The sequence below is a fragment of the Cynocephalus volans genome, chromosome 1, assembly GCF_027409185.1.
Source record: "Cynocephalus volans isolate mCynVol1 chromosome 1, mCynVol1.pri, whole genome shotgun sequence".
NCBI lineage: Eukaryota > Metazoa > Chordata > Mammalia > Dermoptera > Cynocephalidae > Cynocephalus > Cynocephalus volans.
The window spans coordinates 246,588,555-246,605,450 of NC_084460.1; the positions used below are offsets into that span (position 1 = coordinate 246,588,555).

The 16,896-nt window shown below is 34.5% G+C and overlaps 1 protein-coding gene across 5 annotated transcripts in view; it reads right to left on the reverse strand.

Annotated features, from left to right (window-relative positions):
• The window catches only part of ZNF385B (zinc finger protein 385B), a 295,165-nt gene that overhangs the window by 69,099 nt on the left and 209,170 nt on the right, over positions 1-16,896 (reverse strand). For all 5 annotated transcript variants that reach the window (XM_063097001.1, XM_063096993.1, XM_063097018.1 and 2 more), the window contains one exon: positions 12,503-12,645. In XM_063097001.1, coding sequence (XP_062953071.1) covers positions 12,503-12,645 — 143 coding nt within the window. The remainder of the gene's footprint in view (positions 1-12,502; positions 12,646-16,896) is intronic.

Genomic DNA, 16,896 nt, shown 5'->3' on the forward strand with positions numbered 1-16,896 from the left:
AAGTGGAAATGATATGTTTTTCCCCCCTAGCGGAGGAAAACACGTTTCTCATCCTTGCAGTATGAACTATGACAGTAGAGGACTGGTGAGGCTCCACGCAAAGCAGCAAATCAGCAGTGTTCTAATCCTAAGCATCTCAGGCTTTTACTCCCCTTGCCACATACATACTCTTTACACATTAGTAAAATGTCAGGGATCATCTACATTTTCAAACTTGTTTTTTGTCTTGCTTTGAGCCCCAGAACCTTTCCTACCCCCTATCCTCTTATCCCCAAACAGAATCGTAACTGGAAATTCAATACAATAAAACATTGAAAACTGAGTTCTGGTAAAAGCAGGTAGGTCAGGCCCCAGATCCACCACCCAAATTTAGTCCAACTTCTTTACTTAAAAATGAGAATAGGTTTGGAGAATTTTAGTAACTTGTTTGAGCCTCCTCAGGTAAGCCCAGAATTCACATTTCCTTCTATGGTTGCCAGACTTATATAAAATATAAAATGCCCAGTTAATGTTGAATTAAAATATATATATATATATTTATTTATATATATGTGCTATGCAATGTTTGATACATACTTATACTAAATATATATATATTTATTTATATACATGTGCCATGCAATATTTGATACATACTTATACTAAATATATACTTACATAAACAAACATTGCATGGCACATACTCACACTAAACATTATTTGTTGTTTACCTAAAATTCAGCTCTAACTGGGCATCCTGTATTTTATCTGTTTCCCTGATTCCCATCCAAGGATGTCACGACCATATCAGTGTTGATTCTACTGGTGCTCCTTCCTGCAGACTCACCTTGTCACACTTAACATTCTAGGGCTTTAATTAGGAAATTGGTCCCTGAGTGGTTTTGTGGACAGGAGATATCAATAATATTTTATGTCATGTCATCTTGCTATTGTCCTTTGGTATGAATGTATATGTGTACACATATTAGCTCTTCTAAGTAGAAAACATTTTTGGTTCAAGTTTGTCTCTGCATTTATATTATACAAAATATAAAGTAGTTGTAACATAAAGAGCTTTAATAAAGTGCTTCACTCTGCTTTCTGCAGAGATAATTGCTTTATTGAATAAGGCTCTGTTAATGGTGCAGCTTGACACTTAACATTTGTCCATGTGATTTATAATTATTTTTAAATGATTGCAAGGAGTCTATAGCTCAAACGAAAGTAGTTTAACTGAATTGTACTCCTTTTCTTTTCAATTTGTAAGGAAATGTAGTCACTTCAAGGCAATACTATTTTATCTACCAAATTTATTTCAAATATACACAAAGTCTTCTCTGACCCTATATGTTCTGACTAGACCAATACATACTCATATATATGGGAAAAATGAATACAGCAAATGGAATCACCAAGTTAATAATGCATCCAGTTTGCTTTTATTTTGGCCATGGGTATGGTATCAAGAACTTCTAATCAAGGAATGGAGAAAAACCTACATGAACCACATAGCAAGTTGTCATGAAACACGTCAAATCTCTTAGTAACATTCACGAAAAGATTTAATGTTATGAGGTAATAATCATTTGCATTTATTATCAATCCTCTCCTTATGAAGATTTTCTGAAACCTTTCTGAATTATTCTGCTTTTCTTTCTGAAATTCAGTCTATCAGGATGCTTGGCCCTTCAAAGTCTTCACAACACGCATTTGAAATTTTTATGCATCCTCCACCTCCCTGCAACCTCTAACACCTTTGCTAAAATTGGACAAAAACCTATATCTAACGAGAAGTTGAAATGTCACTTCATTTAAAAGATTTTGTATAATTAGTCAAGAATCACTAAATCTCTGCCTCACAACAGAACAATATTACAATATCAATTGCTGGCAGTTATCAAACCACTACAGTTCGATTGGCCCTTCCAAAACTGGGGTTAAAAGCTGGCCTCTGGAAATCAATCACACTTTTGGCAGAGAAGAAAATTTCAGCGATATGAAAGCTGAAATGGAGACTATAATCTTTTGTGATTACCTACGAGGCTGAAGCAAACTCAGAAAGGAAAAGTCTATGAATTGCTGATAATTTCCTGTGATGACTGACTCTCAGGATATTCTGGTATTACCCTTGCACTGTAACAAAATGACTGTTCCCCAGAAGTGTAAATTCAAAGAACACATCTGGGTGTCACAATGCTTCTTCAGAAGCTACTCATCCATTAAAGGGGCCAGGCTTGTGAGGCAGCAGCTTTTTCTCTGAAGACAATGGAGGATCTGATTGCACAGGAGTGATAAGCTGTGTGCTACAGGCTTTCTAGAAAGTTCTGAAGGAACTGATTTAAAATGTACCAGTTTTAACCCTCCCCCACCTCCCAAAATCTAAAGACTGACATTTTTCTGCTGTTACTGATAACTATGGAGCTATGAATATTTTGGCTTATATAATCTAAAAAATTTTATTTAGGCTGATATTTGCATTCTGAGAAAAAATAGTTTTCATACATATGTACATACACTTAGGGTGTATATAATACTTTGGGATAGAATATAAAACTATTAATCTTTTTTGCGTAAGCTGGAAATTTACAGTTGGGTGTTCAGAGCACAGGTTAAGGGGATCCTTCTCATGCCATTTACAATTTAAATTCAGGAAAAAAGGTGTGTGTGGGGGTTGGGGGTGGGTAGGGTAAAGGGAGTTGTGTTACAGTCAAAAGTCCAAGGAACTTTTGAAATAAATTTCTGTTATCAATGCATGAAGAATAATTTGATATGTTGAGTATTATGATTGAGTTTAAAAATTTTTTTAAATAGCCATTTTAACCTAGTTTCAGCTTGATTAATGAATAATGTGGGGATAAAGAGTCTATGTTTGGAAGCCAAGAGTACTTTAAAAATATAACAGAAAACAGCATTATGTCTTAGGGCTCAATGACAATGCGTCACAGTTACACAGCTCTGTTTCAAAATACTTTCGCATGAAGCCTCTAAAGCCTAAATATCATTGAAGGTAAGCAGGGAAAAATAGAATCCAAGTGAACCAGTTGTGGTAATTCCCAACCTCTACTCAATATATCCTCTCCCCAGCCTTGCTCCAAATTCAGCTGCAGCTCCTTGTTATTGCTTCCAGGCAGCCAGGTGACTCTGATCTTTAAGTATGCCCTACCATTATCTCATTTGGCTAACATAAAGTGCAACTGCTAAGGACCAGGCATAACTATTTTAAACTGGAGTGTAAATTTCTTAAACTCAAGGTCTTAGCTATATTAGGATTGCTCTAATGAACAAAGTAATAAACATAACTCAGTAATAAACATAACTTGGTTTATTTAAGGTAGTTAGGAAGATGAGATCAAGTGGATATAAATATTAATAAAAATAATATTATAAGAATAGAGCTTTGCTGTTTTGGGTTCTTTTCATAAACGTCATCTCATTTGATATTCATGGATATTTAAAATTATTAAAAATAGTATGGTGATATATTACATATTTGTGATTTATTTTTGTAGACTCTAAATAAATTCCAAAAAATTTCTAAATATCATCATACCCTCAATTCTCCATAAATATAATAAACTCAAATTTTCATGATGTAATGATATAGACTAGGAAGGTATTATCGCCCCTAGTTCTAGAATGAGGAAAAGTGGTATTAAGTGACTTTCTCTAGATCAAAGAAAATGATTCCAGGCATGGGTCTTCTGACTCCTAGTTCCAGTGCTCTTTTCCTTTATAATAAAGTGGATCACTCTCCCTTCTCTCCTTCATTCTGGCTCCTGCTTCCCTGGGCAGCATGAAGAATGAAAGCCAGGTAGGACTTTTAGAGGCTCCCTTTAGAACAAATGGAGTTACTTCTCTGAGATCAGAGAGAACTCTCCAAATATCTTTTGGGAGGAGGTGGGATATAACTGATGAATGAGTGAGTGACTGAATAAATATATGCCACCACCTCCTTTAGAAGATAAGTACTTCAAAAGTATATCATGTGATAGCAGCCATTAGTAATGATTTTAGCATCTAATAGTTTCAGCTCATTTGTGGAAATGAAGATTTTGTGTGTTTGATTATATTGTTACAACAATGAGTCATATTACATATGATAGAAGTTTGGTGTCTACCCAGGAAAAACAAAGAAATTAGGTCCAGGCGTGTTTTAGTTGTTGGAGAATTTCTTTCTGTGCACATCTAATTATTTGTAAATCATAAGCACGTGAAAGAGATAAGATCTATTTTCTACTATACCACATAGATCTTTTAGTTGGCTCTAGAAACTGTATTCACAATAAGAGAAAATGAGTATGAGACTGACAGTACGAATCTATCTTTTAAATAGAATGTACTGCAAAGGACAATTTTCAACCTAACTTTAAAAGTCACAAAGATTTTCTGGATACCTAAAGAAAAAAAGAGTTCCCACATGAATAACCTGTAAGAAATATACACATTTAAATATTTAAATTCAGGATATGGTATTATGAAGAGCAGCTCTTGCATGTCTGATATTTAGAAATTTTGTTTTTCCTTTTTAGTGGTAGAGCTCTTTATTGGAAGAAATGAGAAGACCGGATTATATTCTTCAATCTTCTGATCTGCAAAAAGGGTACAATAATGACCCATGTAGCCTATTTCACAAGTGGATGTGTTATAATTAATTGTAGACTATCTTTAAAATATGCTAAAGCCCTTTGATACTAGAATTCCATGAAAACCAAGCGTCATTTGTATAATTTATAGTTTTTTTCATTTTATTTCAAGAATCAGAACATAATAAAGTAAGAAAACCTAAACTAAAAGCTAAATCTGTGAAAAAAGTATTTTTCCAAGATTCCTACTGAGCTCTGCAAAGACACTGAAACTTCATAGATTGTTAAACAGCACTCCAATTCACCTTCAGCACCTTCAAATACTCAAAGGAGTAAAGGAACTTGAAGATTCAAAAGCATGTCTCCCCACCACCCAGAGAGATTTGAGACTTAATTCTGAACACAAGATTCTTGAGGGAAGGAAAAAAAATAAAAAAAGATCTGTGTTATTGGATGGGTTCCCAAGCTTTTCATAAAAGATGTTCAGGGACCACCACCATCAAATTCATAGAACAACTAATTTAGAAATACTTTTTCTGGGCTGGAGGGATGTTTTGTACAATAATGTTTTGCTACTTTTTTGTATTTATTAATCTCTCCTACTTTACTACAGGTACAAAAAGGCTTGGTCACGAGGAGAAGCTAAGAACAAGGTTGGTTTCTTCTTTTTAAAAGTTAACTGGAAAAGGAAGGAAAAAAAAAAAAAAAAAAGTTAACTGAAGATTTGTCAAGAATATTAAGAATAAGACGAAAGTTTTTAAGAAGAGGGCCCAGCATAGACACTTTTTCCAAGTTGACTCTACTCTTGAAAAATGTTGTCCCAGAACAGTGCCAAGACTAAAGACCTGTCTTGCCAGAAAATCTGATGTACCCTCCAAGTACACATAATCCTTGAAACTCTAGCATTGAAGACGAGGCCCTCGTGCCATGTGAGGTTGAGACTAGGATAATGAAAGGGACACTCAAGAGGACACAGCATGGTGAGACTACAGATGCCTCTTTTCACATTTGCCTCTTTCCTTATATTCCTTTACCTCACAAGGGCCCAGCAAAATCTTAATCTGATGTCTCTTGGAAGCTTTTATCAACTAAAGTGACTGTTCACTATGAGCAGAATCCTGTACTATGTTGTGGTGAATTATATAAGAGGAGGAAATAATTCCTATCAAACAGTGACCAACTTCTGTCTTATTCATCACTATAGCCCCTCCTTAGCACCATGACCGGAACATGTAGACATGCAGTAAATGGTTGTGAATAAATGACTTCCCTTCGATGCCCTGAACAAATAACTTACTTATTAAGGAGAAAGAACAAATATAACTACACATTATACAAACATACATTTATCCATTTATCCATTTATCCATACCATATAAATAATATCTACATGTTCTGAAGGGATTTCAAGAGTGAGTAGAGAAAAGGGAGATTCGAACACAAAGTCTTTTTAGTAAGATTAATCTTGAGACTTTTGTGTAAGGTAAGGGACATGAGATAAGTTTTAAAAGGATATGTCTGTGGTTTGAAGAGAGACAATAGTGCAGATGGTTACTACGTAGTTTTTTTCCTCCCAATGGTCATGTTTACATAATTTTTCTCTCTGTCAAATTTAATATGGATGTAAAATTTTCTAGGCATAGAAATCTATGCTTAAACATTTACATAAAATCTTTGTTAGCTTTATACCAAATTTCAAAGATTTCTTATAATCATTTTTTTTCTAATCATCTGGGGAGCGTTACTGTTGACTTATCTAAGCCCAATAGTAGGTCAACCTCTCCCTTCTTCAAGTGAATTTGATTAACCATGGAAAATTTCAACTCAGAGTATTTTAATTCTATACACTTCTTTAGAACATATAAAAGAACATGACCCTTCAATATATTTTAAAGCATACCACTAAAAATAAAATTACAACCATATTTTCTTTTTTATTTGACTGTGATAAATGTGTCAGTTCAAGTAGAGTCAGCTGGACATGCCAATATCCCAAGAAATATTAAAAACATGACTTTTTAAAGACAGCAAGCACTATTAGAGTAAAAAAGACTCAAAGGGAAAAATTCATATTTGTGTTACATTAGCAGAAGTATTCTACTTAAGTTATAGAACAATATTTAAATAAAAGAAAAAATATGTACTGAAATGTTTAAATAAGACCTTTATTAAATAGACAAAGGTATTAAAGGCAGGTGACAAAAAGTTAAATGTCCTAGTTTACTTTAGGTTTCCTTACAATAACACCTCATGAGAAACATGGCATGAATTAACAGCAAAGTAAATGTGGTTTTGATTCCCGATTTCTTTCTTTTGTACCTCCTTGATAATGTATTACTATTTCTACTGTAAGAAAGAAAAATTTTAAGTATTTGTTGATATTTCCGAAAGGTGAATGACCCAGAGGATCTAGAATGATAAAATAAATGGTAATCATATAGATCAATTCACAGCTTGTCATGGATGATTTAAAGAATCACACAGTGGTTTGGGACTTTATACTTTAAAATAATCTTTATTCTTTTCCACATGTTTGTTCATGTGTCAGGGAAAAAAGAATTTCAAAGTAGGAAGTAAAAATCAGGTTATTTTTCACAAAAATAAGATTTTTGAGCTTCCTGCAATAAAGCAGCAGTGATCTCCACTGAGCTTGTGCTTTCCTACAGAAATTGCAAAAACACGGCAGGAATCACAAAGACATTTTAAATAAAGAGACATATAAAATACCTGTCAATCAGCAGAGAAGCTGACAGGTGACTGTGATCCCCAGGTAGCTCTTGATTATAGCTATTGCACTGGAGAGTCACACAGATACATCTGTACATGCACACAATATGTGGCTGTTAAAAAGAAACTTTACTACTTATCCTCACATACGTTATATAGATAGGGTGCATGTCTCAGTCTGCTCGGGCAGCCATAACAAAATAGCGTAGACTGGGGGCTTAAACAACAGAAAAAATTTATTTTCTCAAAGTTCCAGAGGCTGGAAGCCCAAGATCACGGTGCCAGCATGGTAGGGTTTTGGTGAAGGCTCTCTTCCTGGCCTACAGATGCCTGTCTTGTTCCTGTATCCTCACATGGCAAAGAGAGGAGGAGAGCTCACTCCTGTTTCTTCTTATGAAGGCATTAATCTCATCATGAGGGCCTTAATTAGTTATAACCCTAATTAGTTCCCAAAGCCCCTGTCTCCAAATACCATCACATTGGGGGTTAGGATTTCAGCATATGAATTTTGGGGAGACACAGACATTTAGTTCATAACAGTACATGCATGAATGTGTCTTCTAAATGGACTTATTTTATCATATTCAGTTAATATTATCTATCTTCATAAATATGTAATTTATTTCAATTCTGATTAAGTTTCTTCTTAAGGGGAACTAAACACTTATTACTCTAGTTGTTTGTGAACAAACATAAAAACTGGATCCACAGTAAGGAGACAGATTCTAATTCTAATGGAAGAAACTATTGTGCATATTTTGGCAGCTCCCAAAACATTATTTACAATAATTAAAGAATGACCATGGAGCATTTGGCAATTTAAAGTAAAATTAATAACAAAACAATAAAAATAGCTCTATTGAGAAATAAAAATTATTCTTTCTGGTGTTTCTTGAACACTATAAAGTTCAGTAACTTTTTTTCACTTTGTGGATATTGGTTTTTATCATCTGGATTTTTCACGTCTACTTATTCTATTTCTTATAAATTCCTTGGGCATGAGGATATTTTTGTTTTATCTATTTTGCTTACCTCTCCCCAAATCCAGTACTCTTTGGTGCATATATTCTGTTTTCAATAAAATCCAGTAACTAAAAATTATGTTTTTTAGCTAAATGCTCTTGCGACCAGGGCCTATGACAAGCAACATACGCAGGGGGGAAGATGCTGCACCCTCCACATAGAGAGGGCCGGGAGCTATAGCTGGAGGAAAGTTTAACTTTTGCTTTTGGATTTAAAAAAGGATGACAGTTCTCAGGAAAATAAAAATAACAGTAAATACCTGGGCTTATCATTCAGTACTTAGAAGGGGCTCAGAATTGTTAGTATTCCCTTTGCTGGATGGGGGAATATGAACACTGAAAACCAAGGAAATGGGGCTCTTTCCTCTGACCTTTTCTCCCTTCCTCTCTTCCTTCCTTCAAAAACATTTTATTGAGCACCTTGTGCCATACACCAAACCTACTAAAATGAACAAGATATGACCCTTGACCTCAAGGATCTGACAGTCTAGTGAAGAAGACACAATCAGGTCATTAGACTATGGTGTGACAACTATAATCGAGGTAATCGAGGGGTACTTTGGAAACACAGAGGATGGGACTTAATTCAGACTTGAAGAGTCACAGAAGACTCCTGTGAAGGAGGTGGTATCTAAGTTGAGCTGTGAATGACAAAAGTTTGAAGGTGGGATGGCAGTGGTGGAAGTGAGCATTAGTGGGTAGCCAGGCAGAGAAGCCTGTTAGGCTTTAAATGAAAAGGTCGAGATCCTCAAAAATTTATGCTGGGGCTTGCACAGTCTTTTACTTATAAATGACTCAAAACAGCCCCTCCGTAAAGTACAACTGCTGAAGCGCAGAGTTAACATCATCATTCTCCAGTCAAGCATCCTTGACATGTAGTCCTTCATAAATTATCAATGATCCAAACTCCATCCTCCTTATCGTGTCTCTTCATAACACTGTTTGGACAGTGTCTGAAATTATTTGCTTATTCTTCATACACAAGCACCGACAGAGATTTCGTCAGTTGTGGAATATAAGGCAAGACAACCACTAAGAGAAGACCGTGAAATATATTTCTACATCTACAGCTTAGCATAAAACGGGAACCTACTCTATTTTGGAATAGGACAGAATCTCCTTTCTTGCTATGTTTCTCATGTAGTATTATTATACTCTACTGTAGAAAAAAAAAGGAGGAAATCATTACTTTATATATATTTTTACATCCACCTGAAAATAGCAAAACTTCAAACTTCCAAAACATTACAGCTATGGTCTCAGAGCACAGTGTTTTCATTCTTCTGATAATAATTATGAGATTAAAATAGATCCCACGTCTTTATTTACTAATGTCAGCCTTGGTTAAAAATAAAGTGATATGGTAGAGTTTACCTTGGTTTTTAAAGAACAAGAGGACTATAAAGTACAATATACTTTTAACATTTGTCAACAAAAAATTATAGCTGTTTTCAAATGTATTCTGCGTCATAGATACTGTTTGTAGAGGTCTATTTTACATATTCAAAAAAATTCTTTCCTCTTTCTACATAATGATTCTACTGAAAGATGTCTATCATGCATCCAGAAAAGAGCACAAAAGATTTCTGATTGAGCTTTGTTCACAACGAATTAAGTGGGAGGTGATATGGGCCTAAAAGGACATGAAAGAGCCAGAACATGAATTCTGAAGTTGGTAGATTTTAATTCAAGTCTCAGTTCTTCCCTTAGTAACTTGTTCTCTGCTAGACAATAAGAATAATAATCATGGCCTACTAAAATGTTCTGAGGTCTGAGTCATTTGAAGGATGTAAAACATCGCAAATATATAATAATCAAGTATAATTATTAATAGTGATGTAATAGTGTTTTCCTAGCAAAATGAGGACAATGATTTTCATGAAATTCCCATAGAAAATCTATTGGGTAAGTTGGATACTGGAATGGAAAAGCCTATAGAAAAGGATTAGAGTAATTTAAATTGCAACACATAGTGAAATATCATAGGTAACCCAATGATGCTATAGATTTATTTTTCTACTAGATGGTAGAAGGTCCCACTTGGAAACACTTAATTTTTAATACACTACCAGTGGGACTCTCTGTCTAATAAATGCCCTGGGAGTAAAATGATTATTTCATGTAGTTCTTTGCAGTATTCGTCACCTTAAACAGTGTTTTTATTTATAAATTACACGTTTTCTCCCAAGAAGGAAAAAAATGAACATCTATTAATAGGATTATTCTTTGGGTTTTCTGAAATATAAGATTAATTGCTATGTACAATTACTCAAACAAACAAAAAGACATATTAGTGCATCTGTAAACCCCTACACAACATTAAGAAGCCATTATGAAATTGTATTTTCATCTTAAAAAAAAAAAATTTATGAAAGTATTCTCTCCACTTTTGTTTTACAGCCCTTAAAAACAAAGAGGTATATGAAAGACATTTTGATAACTGAAGAAAGAATCTAATCATATAATTGCAGTTGTGAAAAGACCAATTAGGTATATACATAACATACTTCTAGAAGGGGGCTGGAAGGGTGGATACCAGTTGTGGACAGCAATTTTTTTAAGTGAAGGGACAGTGACTTTCTTATTTTGGCTAGAATGCTAATATTTTATTTGAATCTTTAAAATAAGTATTCACATATTATTTGTGTTAAAAAAAAAAAATACAGAGAGGTGAATCATAGCAGGAGACATTTATTTCTACCTGTATTATCAGTGCTGCTTCCTGATAGTAACTGGACTTCTGTAGTGGCTATAAATGCTGTCTGCCAAATGCACATTAATCAAAATACAAATAACTGGTAAATGTAAGAAGTTCTTAATTGAATTATGTTTGAATTATCACACATTTTGGTAGAGGATAGAATAGGTGTGCTTGAATTCAAGCTCTCTGAAACAATACGGTGCAATGTGGTGCTTTGGGAGGGTCACTCCCAACAGGTTAATGTAACCAAGGCAGTTGTGATTTCTCTTACTGAGCTGCTGCACTGCACTAGAAATAACACTCACCTTTTTATACCTCTTTATTATATTTTTTAAACTGTTTTATTTGTCTCTGAAAAACCCAAAGAAGACAAAAACATTCAACTGTTTACTCAGTGAGTCAAGGCCAGTGCTCTTTAAAAAGTTGGCTGATCCCTGACCCCGTAATTACCTTACAACACTAAGCCCCAACAGAAGGCCTGTCAGCAGATTTTATTTATGACTCTTGAGGAGAAATCCTCCTGTTGTTTTCACTTCATACAGAAGATAAGTTTGCAAAAGGAAACATTTGGCAATATTTCAGATGCTTGCTGTCTGGTGGTGTTGATAATGCAATTCTTTTCTTTTTTTTTTTTATGGCAGCATTTTAACGCTGTCTCATTTGTGTAGACCATCATGCTCCATCCGACAGTATTTATCAACCAAACAGACATAAAGCATGCAATCACCTGAATTGTCTAAATTTTTCTCTTACTATAAGTTTAGCATCTGGCTACAAACTGATTCTTATGCTGAATTCTATTGTTGAAAGATGTCATGCGCCACTTGGCACACCTGCAAAATGTCTTTCATTCAAATAAAAGAAGGTCAACTGATTTGAATGAAGAACATTGGTAATTATAGGTAATTCACTAATATTTATCAAATGTTTTAAAGGGAATATCAAAGTATAATGCAAATAACTAATGTAGGTTTTACATGAGGTTTTTTTTTCTTTTTGCTAACAGTCAGATTCACATAATTCACCACAGCCCCCAAATAAAAATTCTGTTTGTGTCAGTCACATTTTATCTAAAATATCTCCCAAATAAAAATTCACCCAGAGAGATAAAGCCTACAGTCATTTTTTTTTCTTTCTAGTAGAAGAGAAATCAATGTGGTTTGATATCTCTAAATTGTGTTCTTGAGCATGTATGTGAACAGCATCCTAGAAATGATATAGGTTCTAAAGCTACTGTAAAGTCTATCAAAATTTTGCAATGCAACAGGTGAAAAGTCATCTGTGGAAATATTTGTGAAATAAACATGCTAGCTATTGTTTGGACTAACTCCCCGAAGCATCATCTTCCATAGCACAGCTGAGCAACATAACCAATACATGGTCTAAAATTACATACTTTGGAAACAGGCTACATCTATTGCTTATTTGCAAATGTAATGAAAGAAAGAGATTCAGGAGGGCACAGATAAAATAAAAATGCATTTACTCACTGTGTTAAAATTTGGAAAGAGCCCAACAGCAGAGCTACTGTCCACTGGAAAAGACATAAATGGTTTGATATCCAGTGAAGGCTGCATCATCAGGGTAGGTGTGCGCACAAGAGCAGGAAGGGTAGTAGTGTGGCATGTACTGCCTGCCAAGAACAAAACAAAAATGAATTCAATCTCTCGCTCACATTCATCTCCCTCCCAAACCTATGGTGTAAAAACAAGACTGCTAAGCTGCAACCTGTGAGCAAGAGAGTTACATTGGAAGTACACAAATGTCACAGGAGTAGTAAATATGACTAAAAAGGATCTTCCTCCTCGTTGTTCAAGACAGTGACAGTGAAGGCTTCTCTATGGCAAGGGCCAAGGTCTGCTCAGACTCAGCCGAGACACACAGAACACAGATCCTACTGGCAAGTGGGGCAGGATGAGAATGTCTCCTTGTTCAGCCCATTGCTGTTGCCTCTGACTAGCCAAAAATGCAGGAGAGAAGAGGGGAGGAGCTTCTCGAAGCCAGATGCTGTTTACTATTCAGAGTTACTGAATGGCTAGTAGGCATGTTTTATGCAAATTAGAGATAATTACAGGGTTTTTACAAGAGGAAGAATACTCGGACTCCTATAGTTACTGTCTGCTCTCAGGAAAGTTATGACTCAATTTGTTCCCTTAAAAAAAAAAACCCCAAACCCAAAAAATAAACAAACTGAAACGTATCTTTACTTTGAGGGAAATAGGTAGTCTAGACACTGGATAGTTAGACAGTCTAAAAGGGTTGATTATGGCCTGGCTGCGGACAGTATATTGGCTGGGACAGGGAGTAGTTGGAACAGGTACTCGAATTTTTGTCTTCAACTTTTATTTCCAATAAGCTTTGTATTATTTTAGCAACTATCCCATTTAACAGTTATATCAGCTGTCACCTCCTTTTAAACATCTGGTTTAATGAATGAGTAGGTGTAAAATGCTCTTCAGTAGTAATAAGCATTCTTCTTTAGCCTGTAGCTTCCAGGTAGTGCAGATAAGTAACTGCTGGTGCAGGTGGCTCTCTGGGAGACAGGCTCTGGCTTTTTTTTTTTTTTTTTTAAATATAACCACAGTATTGAGATATAATTCACATACCAGACAATTTACCCACTTAAAGTGTACAATTTAATGGGTTTTAACATATTCATAGAATTGTACCACCATCATCACAATCAATTTTGCATTTTCATGACCCCTAAAAGATACCCAGTACCCATTAGTGGGCACTCTCCATTTCCTCCCAACATCCCTAGCACCTGGCAACCACTAATCTATTTTCTGTTTCTATAGATTTGTCTGTTCTGGACATTTCATTTAAATGAAATCATACAATATGTCATTTTTTGTGTGTGGTTTTTTTCATTCGATATAATGCTTTCAAAGTTTATCCATGTTGTAGCATACATTAGAATTTTATTCATCTTTAAGGCTAAATAATATTTCTCTGTATGAATGTTCCACATTTTGCTCATCCATTCATCAGTTGATGGGCTTTTGGATTGTTTCCATTTTTTTGGCTATAACAAATAATGCTACTTTGAACATCTGTTTACAAGTTTTTGTGTGGACATATATTTCAGTTCTCTCAGTTATATACCTAGGAGTGAAATTTGGGGAATTGTTGAGTCATATGGTAACCATATGGTTTAAACTTTTGAGGAATTGCTAGACTCTTTTGAAAGGTGCTGAACCATTTTACATTACTACCAGCCGTATATGAGGGTTCCAATTTCTCCTGGCCTGCCTGCATAGAACCACACAATAATCATATGCCTAAAATTCCCTACTGATCTCAAGGAGAAATGAGCAGTATTAAAAAATGCTCCGAATATTAAAATTTCCACTGATCTCTTACACAGTGTCCCAGGATCATTAAAATTCCTAGTTCAATGATACTTTAAGTAATGAATTTTCTTAATAAGCCCTGAATCATATTTTAAATCATTCCAGAACATTATTGGTAACAGTGTTTAATTAACTATCATAGCTCATTTATATTGATCCTAAAAACAAAAACAAACAAACAAAAAAACAACAAAAAAAGAAGGGCACCTGAATATTTTATCTGTAATGGCATGTCTTCAGGTCAGCCCCATACTTTAGGGAATATAGAGCAGGACTCAGCAAAAAAAAAAAAAAAAAAAAAAAAAAAAAAAAAAAAAAAATCAGGTAGAAGTATAGATCTAACAGTAATTTTTTTTCTGATGCCCAAGAAAATACTCTGATCTGACCCTGGCATTCACATAACCACCCTGCATTTAATTACACATTACTCTTCTAATTAGGTAATGTTACATCTATTGCTAACTTCAGTGATTGTAGATCCAAAATGATGTATTTATATGAATACATCATATGTTGAAGAGGCACTTATTAAAATATTTATTTAAAAATATTTTAAATATTTTAAAAATACCTATTTTAAAATCTTTGCTTTAAAAATCTTAGCTAAATTGACAAAAATAGAGATATTTCTTATAATAGATCAATGGACTTTTATAATTTATTATTTCTATAATTATTAAAGCTAAACCACGAAAAGCACAAAGAGAATGAACAGAATCATTGTACCTAAAGCTTCCCGATGAACAAATTTGTAATTATTTTGCTATTGTGGGTCTCTCGAAGGAAGCAAACTTCTCTCTCTGCGCCCACAATGGTAGCTTCCCATAACACTGTGTAATACATGGCCCTGGAGGGCGAGCCGAGCGTCACTTTGTTACTCACAAACTCAAATCAAATAGAATGCAACAGGGAACTTGACAAACAGATTGCTCCATCAACAAAGGTCAGAATGCACAACGATCCCCCTTACCCATTCAAATCTCTATGCTAATAAAGACAAGGCTGGAGAACTACTTAGCTGCCACCATTCGTTAGCATAAAAACCTTAGCAGCTGTTTACCATTTCATTAGCATTTTAATGACAGACAATTTGCCATGTTAAACACAGATTGTTTTAAACTACTGGTAGATCTTCTGAATAAATATAAACTATGCTTTCATCAATTCCTTCACCTCCACCTTGCTATTTTCACTTTTTAAACCCGCTTTTTAATACTGCTTCACTAAGACTGATTGCTTCAAAGGAAGTTTTTGCAAATGGGAAATAAATGAGGGTAAAGTGCATTTTTTTGCACAGGTTGTTTCATGCTTTGATCCCTCTGTCACCTTATTCAAGATTTTGCTGCTGCTGGGAAGCCTCTCTCATCGTCTCTGGGTGCCTGAAAGTCAGTGGTAGTTACAAGCAGAAATTTGGCCAAAACGCATTGCACCCTGAAAGAAAGTGCTTATTTTTCTCTAAAAGTCAAGGACTTGCTAAGAAAAAAAAAGGGGGTTGAAAATATAACGAGCAGAAATTTCAATGAAAAGGGTGCACCCTTTTCATTGCTATTCTCATGGGACAGGACCAATCTTTGACTTTTGTTAAACTATTTGGCAATATTTCATAAAACATCTCCTATATGTAGCTCTGTTTTAGGGCATAGGCTATAATCTGGTATATATCATAATGAGTAAAGTTATAAAAGGGCTCTACCTTATTTGATAATAAGGCTTTTTATATCACTTAATGTGTGTGTGTGTTTGCGTGTGTAAATATATATCTCAAACTCCCTGTACTAAATGTAATATATACACACACACAAACACGTATACCCCAAAGATCTAAATCACTACTCTTACCATGGAAATTCCACGTGTCCATATACCCTCCCATAAGAATGCAATTAACCCTCTTCCATAAATTTCATTTAATGGTAAAATACAAGTTGTATTTATCTATGACTAAGAAGCCCATAATATGTGAAAGACAACTCACCACTAGGATTATAAAGAGAACTATCATTTTAGCCAACTGCCTCTGTAACATAATAGGTACCTTATTATGCTAATGAATTATGTCATAATCCATTACCATAAAACCTTATTTGAGGGCCAGATAACACTTGGAATTATTGTTTTAGTCTTTGACCTTTAGAAATATGATCTTGAAGGCCCATTTAAGTTATAGCTTTGAGGCTCCCTAGTGGTTCTTCTTTATGTACCATATCAGAATCCAACAAAACACCTCATTCTTTGAAGGGAGAATACAACAGAGTCACAGAAAATCTGTATGAAGAAGCATTTGCAGAATCAAATCAAATCTATATCTATTCTATATCCTGCAGAAGTAGTTTCTTCTTATAAGGTTATTATGAATGTTCCCTTTAGTGAATACTGAAATAAAACATTTAATATATTATAAAAATCTATTAGGAGGAGACAATATCAATTATAGAACTCCCAAAGATTTTTTTAAGGAAATTAAAATAAATGACATTTCAGATTTTCTGACAAACTCAGTTTTCTGTTTTTATTGCTTTCTCAGTTTT